Below are 7,591 nucleotides of genomic sequence, written 5' to 3'. Positions count from 1 at the left end.
CCTCTCCCGCACAATCTTTAGAGGCACGTGGTGAGAAAAGTGCCCTGGATTATCCCTCTTCTGTCCTCTCTCCTCGGGCTTAGACACCCGGTCACCTCTCTCCTTCTTTACAGCCTCCCTATTCTGCTTTTGAGCATCTTCCATATTGATATACTTCTCTGTCTGATACAATAAGTCCTCGAAATCCCCGGGCACCTTCTTGGTTAATAATTTGAAAATTCACCCTCCCTCAAGCCTTGGGTGAATGCGGTAGTCTTTGTTTCAGTGGCACAAGTGGGGACATCCAAAGCCACTCTATTGAATCTTCTTATATAAGCCTTAAACTCTCCTCCGGGCTCTGTTTGACCTCGAAAAGACTAAAAGCAGTCTTCTTGTATTTTTTGTTACTGCTGAAATGGTGCGAGAACACCTTTTGAAAGTCTTTGAAGGAATGTATGCTTTGAGGGGCCAATCCCTCGAACCATCTCTGGCCTGAATCTACCAATGTCGTCAGGAACACCTTACACTTTATTCGATCAGTGTAACAGTGCAGCATGGCCATGTTTTCAAATCTGGTCAAGTGTTCCTCAGGGTCTGCATTGCCATCGTAGTCCTTTATTTTGGCAGATTTGAAATTCCCGGGAAGAGGTTCTCGGACAATTATCTCAGCAAACGGGCATCCTGATGACCCGGGAAGTACTTCGGCTCTCCAACTGCCCTTCCAGCACCTTCATCTTCTGTCTCAACTCCAACAACTCTTTCGCCATAGTAGGAGATTTGGACCCGGCGCTGGACTCCTTGTCTTCTCCTCTTACCTCATCCTCCTCCCTCAACTCCTGCTCACGCTCTTGTCTATCTCCGGGTCGTGTAACATGCTGAGAAACTTCTTTCCTATTCGTAGCTTGCTTTACCGCATTAGTTATAATTTTCTTCAGCTCTTCCGGGGTCATGGTAATGAGATTTGGTCCGGTGTTATTAACACGACCTTGTCTCGAAGTATGTCCCCCGTTTTCAGGAGCATGGGAATTATCCTGGTTAGTCTTTCTGGTGCGAGCCATATCAACGTCTTAATCTCGATTTCCCACAGACGGCGCCAATGATGTGATCACGCTGAAATGGGTGAGCCGGGTAAGGAGCTCCAACGGATCAAATCAACAATTTATAGTGTTTGGGAATTTTTAGTGAAGATAATGGATGTGATAGCATCTGCAAACAATGAAAAGAACTCGTGAATGGGCGCCGGAGGGGTGTCCGGCATGGCCATTCCGATGCTAAAATCAGCAGATTGGGGATGAACACAAGCAATATTTGAGAGAAAATATGTATAATGCTTGAGAGTTCAAAGATTCAGAAATCCTTAAATGACATTAATACCTGCTATTTATAGTAGAAGATGAGGTAGGTACCTCGATTTTCGTGACATCTACTAAGTATGGTAAGTCTGTTGCCCATACTAGCTTCTGATGACTTATAGGACACTCCAAATCCAAATAGTTTTGACAGATTAGACTGCCTGTATCAATCACACTCGAATGTGGTGCAATTCTCGAGGTGGCTCGGGCAGTAGGGTGCCCGGGTATTTGGTGGAGAGCCCGGGCTGCTGATGATGATTGCCTGACAAGAGCCGCAGCATCCGGGCAGAGAATATTTTCTCGGGTCCTCAGGAAAGTAACCGGCACCTTGGCTATGATCTGGGCTATCCAAGTAACAAATCGAGTTAACGATAACCCAGATCCTTATGGGAGTATCAATATCCCTAGGGGTGAGCATTCGGTTAATTCAGTTACCGACCGAACCGAATTAGCCATAACTAAACCGAACCGAAATATTTATCCATAACCGAACCGACCGAATTAATTTTCAAAACCGATGAAAATCGAACCGAATTAAAATAGTTTTAAAAAAAATTGTGATTTAACTTTAATTATATATGTAATTTTTTTAACACTATAGTTTACACAAATGCATAAAAACATAAAATCACACACATCACAAATGTATAAGTTTTATTTGAACACAATTAATACATATTATATCGATTTTAAAATTAAAATTAAAATATTTATAAATATTGATAAATAATTTTTTTATTAAATAATAATATTTATTATATCGGTTAATTCGGTTAACCGATTTAAAAATTTTGAAAACCGTAACCGAATTTTCGAATTGGTTCGGTTCGTTCGGTTAATTCGATTTAACCGAAATCTTGCTCACTCCTAAATATCCCTTGATTTATTTTCCATAAACACATTTAAATTGATGATTTTCCATAAATACTTGAACCTAACCAAACACGATTTAAACCTTCATAATTCCTTGAAATAAATCATCATATAATGCAATTGAAAATCTGACACTACAAAAAAATTTACAAATAACGACGGAATTTTCTGTCGCTATTATGTCCCTGAAAGTATTTAGCGACATAATAGCGACGGAATATCGATCGTCAAAGAATTTTGCGTCGCAGACTTGTATAACGACGGAAAGTGAAATTCTGTCGTTATTTACGACGGAATATTTATGTTTGTCGTTAAATAATAACGACGGAAATTTAAATTTGGTCGCAATATTTTAGTGACCGAAAAATATTTCGTCGCTAAATTTGCGACAGAAATTATATATCTGTCACTAAATCAGCGACCGAAATTGTAAAGGCGTCGGTAAAGTTAGCGACAAAGTTAAGTTTCTGTCGTTGATATTTGCGACAGAAATCATAAGTCCGTCATTAAATCTAGCGACGGATATATGTTTTGGTCGTTGATATTTGCGACATAAATTATAAATCTGTCTCTAAAATTAGTGACAAAATGTTAATTTTCGTCACTAAGATTAGTGACAGATTTATAATTTCTGTCGTTAAATGTTGAATTGGACAGCCCTCTGGTCCCGGTTTTTATTAATTCCCTTTTATCCAACACACATTCTAATTCAACAAATCCAATACAGTATCAATTTTCCAACCAACAATATACATAATAAAATCACATCAAATTAAATTAAACACCTTCACTCCATATATTAACATTCAAAACATATTAATCCATCCATATCCAAAAATATCAATACATCCCCCTGCTTACTTACAAAATCAGTAGCCACATTTCCAAAAAGAGTAGCTACATTTCCAAATGTTCAATGACCAAAATATGGAGACACAGTGGCTTCAATACTTACAAAAAAGCCTATTAACCATGACATATCTAAGGGGACTATGGTTGTGTGCTATCATCATCATAAGATGTGGCTTGGGGGTCAATAAGTGCATGCTCCATCAAGTAACGAACCTGCTGCCTCAAGCTAGTCAATTCCCTTGTAAGTTCCTCTACTTTAGAAGTCGCAGCGGCAGCTTCAGCTTTAGCGGCAGCCACATCCATAGAGTTAGCACGTGTGTGTGTTGTACGTCCCGACATAGCTTCAGGATACAACACCTCAGCCTGCGAGCCAACACCATACAATTTTCTCTTTTTAACCCCACCAACAGCCAATATATAGAGTTCATTTTGAACCTCTGAGGTTGGATTATGTGGTGACTCAAAATCAGCATCAAGTTGTGTTGCTTCAAGAAACTGAGCATTCATCTCGGCCTAGGATAACAAAGAGAAATTAATTGATTTACAACAATTGCATCAGTCATAGATAAAAATGCATAATTCAAAAATCTTTCTTATATATAAAACTCACATCAAGAGCCTTTGACCTAGCATCAACCCATGTACCATCTTTTTTCTGATGCATCATTTTGAATAACTCATAAGCACTTGCATCACGCCCCAACTCCTCACGCTTCAAAACCAACGATGCTTAGAAATTTATATATATGTATTATTCATTGACATATTATAACAGAAATTTAAACATACCATTTTAATAGAATGTTGAATGAAACATCGAGAACCTCCAATGTGTTTAACCACCCCTGTTCCTGGTCCTTCAGGCTCTGTATTCCTATTATTTTTAGCTTTTTCTGACTTATTCTGCCACTGAAATGGCTTCAAATACTACCTTGAAAAATAGCAAAACTACGAAGTTACAAGCACAAGCTCACCTAATTCGAACCAAGAAGCACAAGCAGAGGAAGCTCACGCACGGCTCGTTAACCGGGCTCGATCTTCTCCTTTATTCCCGTTCCAGCCTCTACAACCGTTGTCCAGAACTCAGCTACCTTCTACGGTGGTTGCTGCTCCAATTCCGGTAACTGCACGATACGTTTTTGGTGAGGAAAGAAGGGCGACGGGTTTGGGGAAGAAAAAGGGTCTCGGCTGATTTGGGGAAGAAGGGCACGGGTTTGTAGGTTTTATGTCTTTAATTAATGTCATATATTAATTTCTAACTTTAACGACAACTTAAAAATTGTTGTTGTTAATTAACGACTAAAAAAGTATTTGTCGGTAAATTAACGACAATTTTTAAAAATCCGTCGTTAGTTGTGACAGAAAAATTAATTATGTCGTTATATTATATCTATGACAGATTTTTTATTTCCGTCGTTAATTAATGACAACATATTTAATTTCCGTCGTTAAACACAATTTTTCTTGTGGTGTGAGTAACCATTTTATCACAACACACACACACATTATGACGTTAAAACCCACAAGTGCTGCCCTTTGTATACAATATGATATATATTTTTCTCGATATACAATATATACATGGTTTCATTTATGGGGTACAATTTTAAATATCATAATATATATACATAAACAAAGAAACTCGATATTGACTTATAATTTCAGAATTAACCATTTAAATGTAAGGGTTGATGTGTGAGGAGTAGTCTCGAATCCCTGCACCTTCCCATCCCATCCATTCTTCCCAAAGGTCCCAATCTTGATCGTTTACTCCTCTCATCGTTTCGTCATCAATCTCGTGATTATTGTAGGATTCCATCTCCGATTGACTCGGCTCGTCTCGAAACATACCCATCACGACCTACATTTTACCAGTGTAAATACGATCAGAAACGAACGATATTACAAGGATAGGGATTGAGGTGGGGCCTCTTGTTTGAAGACGATTTGTTGGTATAGTTCATGTTATCCACGTGTATAATGTTTTTATTAATTCAGCACTTGACATGTGTGCTGAATGGATAAAATACGATCACTTTTTCAACCATGATATATCGATGAATGATCATGATTCATCAGTCAACACATATGTTACGTGATGAAGGAATGAAAGCACTGCCCATATGGATATCATCTACCAAGCCGGATTTGTCTAATAAGTTATTAATTATACATTACTACTTTTACTCCAAATATATCAATTCTCCTATTAATATTTAAATATATGCCTTGTAAATCATATAAAAATGATTTATAAGGGACCAAAAATAATATGCTTGTCCTTTAAAAAAAATTATTTGCTTGTAATAAAAACAAAACATCACATCATCAAATTTTTAATTCCAGTGTACAATAATTTACTTAAATTCTGTCGATATCAATACCTTCCGATTACTCATTTTATTATTATATACTTATCTATTACTTTTAGCTCCTATGAGTGGATTATAATTTTTTGCGTGCACGTCACACGAAAATTAGACACATCCAATCTAATTAATATTAATAATTACCATTACAAATTTTCATAACTTAATTGCCATGAATATATATATATATATATATATATATATATATATAATAAATTAAAGTAACTTACAATATATATATATATATATATATATATATATATATATATATATATATATATATATTAATCGAAGTTGATAATAAATTAAAGTGACTTACATCATATGCTTCATTAATTTGTTGAAATTGGATGCTGCAATTGCTTTCCCTACATACATCCGGATGATACTGCGAACACGTTCAACTTGAAATGTCACATATTAATAATTACAATAAATCGTCCTCAAATTAGATAACATGATTTGCAGACTACTGCATTAGCGACGATGGATTCTAACGTTGAAAAAAAAATTCGGAAAGCAAAAAATTCAAACATTTTTCAAGTGCATTAACAAGTCGAAGATCAGCGTTTCAAATATTAAGTAAACTATAATTAGCAAAATTATATTATCTAGTGGACTTTTTTGTGACTATCTCAAGGATCGATTTAACATTTGATTTGATCAATTTTTTCTTTATTCTTGAACTCAACTTACTTTTTTTTTTATACTCATCTAAAAAAACGAGAAAAGGTCATATTTCGAATTTGAAATTTATTCGTTTTTAGTTAAAATTGTTCAGCTCATTAACCGAAGAAATTTTAAAAAAAAATATTAAAGAAAACCTGAAGAGCGAGCTGTCTGAAAGCCTTCTTCACCTCTGATTGGGAGGCGCCAGGATGAATCCTGAGAGTCTTGTACGAATCACTCACAGCAGCAGAAGAAGAAACACACGAAACCCTGAATCCCTTCTTCTTATATTCGTTCGTCGATTTTGTTTTTGTTATTGAAGAATTCTTCAGCAAGAAAGAAGAACCCACTGAACAGGCCATTGTTTTTTTTTTTTTTTTGCCTTCAGATTTTGATTATGGAATCCAAGAAGAACTTAATTTGTTCTTTCAACGATCGATGCGAAAAACAGAGCAGTATACTGGGTTCTTATATAATTAACATGGAAGTCGAAAGAGAATGGTGATTTGCTGAAGGAAGCTCGGGACGGGGACAACTTTTGAAAATAATAATGGAATCGATGGAAAAAAATGGAAAAGTGTTCAACTGGGATGCTTTATAATATTCTCTATCCAATTTTTAATTAAAGTGTAAATAATTGTTTGATGGTAATCATGGTGTATATACACATTTACACATATTTTGCTGATGGTATTACATATCAATTATGTGACACGGTTCAGTTTTCCGAAAAATATTATATTTTTATGTTAAAACTATTACTTTTTTTTTTCAATAATAGACCGAATCGGCTCGTTTTATAAAGATACATAAGTGAGATCATCTTACAAAAGACATATTTATATATATACACACACATATAAGAATATACGAGAGTTTTGTTAAATATTATTTTTTATGTTAAAAATTATTGTTTGTTGATACTCAAGGTGTATGTATATACACATGTACACATTAGATCGTTTTGTTAAATATTATTTTTTATGTTAAAAAGTATTATTTGGTGGTACTCAAGGTGTATGTCTATACACATATACACAAAATTCTAATGAGACGGTTTCACATATCAGTTTTGTAATACGATTCTTCTACCCAACTCGGTCCTTGAAATATATTATTTTTTATGTTAAAAAGTATTAATTTTTATTGCAGTACTAGACCGAACCAACTCGTTTTACCGATATAGATATATGAAATCGTCTTACAAAAGACCTATATATATATATATATATATATATATATATATATATATATATATATATATATATATATATATATATCAGTTTTGTGAGACATTTCTTCAACCCAACTCGGTTCTTTAAAAATATTATTTTTATATTGAAAATATTAAATTTTATTGCATTAATAGACCAAATCGAGTCGTCTTACAGATATACATATGTGAGATCGTTTTACAAAAGACTTATTATAGTATAATATATTTAGGATAATAATATATTAATAAATAATCTATTATAATAAAATAAATAAATAAAA

At 34.4% G+C, this 7,591-nt stretch overlaps 2 protein-coding genes across 2 annotated transcripts; both read right to left on the bottom strand.

The window, feature by feature from the left end:
- Positions 1 to 3,003: 3,003 nt before the first annotated feature.
- LOC140824578 (uncharacterized) lies at positions 3,004 to 3,963 on the bottom strand. The gene is made up of 3 exons (XM_073186151.1): positions 3,846 to 3,963; positions 3,667 to 3,768; positions 3,004 to 3,569 (listed from the first exon to the last, which is right to left on the bottom strand). Exons 1-3 carry the CDS (start codon positions 3,846 to 3,848, stop codon positions 3,195 to 3,197), a joined length of 480 nt encoding a protein of 159 aa, XP_073042252.1. The 5' UTR covers positions 3,849 to 3,963; the 3' UTR covers positions 3,004 to 3,194.
- A 606-nt stretch (positions 3,964 to 4,569) lies between these two features.
- LOC140824577 (chaperone protein dnaJ 8, chloroplastic) lies at positions 4,570 to 6,730 on the bottom strand. Its single transcript, XM_073186150.1, has 3 exons — positions 6,250 to 6,730; positions 5,745 to 5,813; positions 4,570 to 4,917 (listed from the first exon to the last, which is right to left on the bottom strand). The coding sequence occupies exons 1-3, from the start codon at positions 6,454 to 6,456 to the stop codon at positions 4,732 to 4,734; spliced, it is 462 nt and encodes a 153-aa protein (XP_073042251.1). The 5' UTR covers positions 6,457 to 6,730; the 3' UTR covers positions 4,570 to 4,731.
- Positions 6,731 to 7,591: the final 861 nt, after the last annotated feature.

Source organism: Primulina eburnea, chromosome 2, assembly GCF_022965805.1.
Source record: "Primulina eburnea isolate SZY01 chromosome 2, ASM2296580v1, whole genome shotgun sequence".
Lineage (NCBI taxonomy): Eukaryota > Viridiplantae > Streptophyta > Magnoliopsida > Lamiales > Gesneriaceae > Primulina > Primulina eburnea.
Note: the sequence above shows the minus strand (reverse complement) of the source record. Positions and strands in the feature narration are given on the sequence as shown.

Coding starts and splice junctions, on each gene's coding strand:
- LOC140824578 (XM_073186151.1), bottom strand. Junction 3,570..3,666: donor CTAGGTCAAAGGCTCTTGAT/GTGAGTTTTATA, acceptor TTGTTATCCTAG/GCCGAGATGAATGCTCAGTT.
- LOC140824577 (XM_073186150.1), bottom strand. CDS start 6,456: ATGGCCTGTTCAGTGGGTTCTTCTTTCTTGCTGAAGAATTCTTCAATA. Junction 5,814..6,249: donor TCAGACAGCTCGCTCTTCAG/GTTTTCTTTAAT, acceptor ACGTGTTCGCAG/TATCATCCGGATGTATGTAG. Junction 4,918..5,744: donor AAATTAATGAAGCATATGAT/GTAAGTCACTTT, acceptor GGTAAAATGTAG/GTCGTGATGGGTATGTTTCG.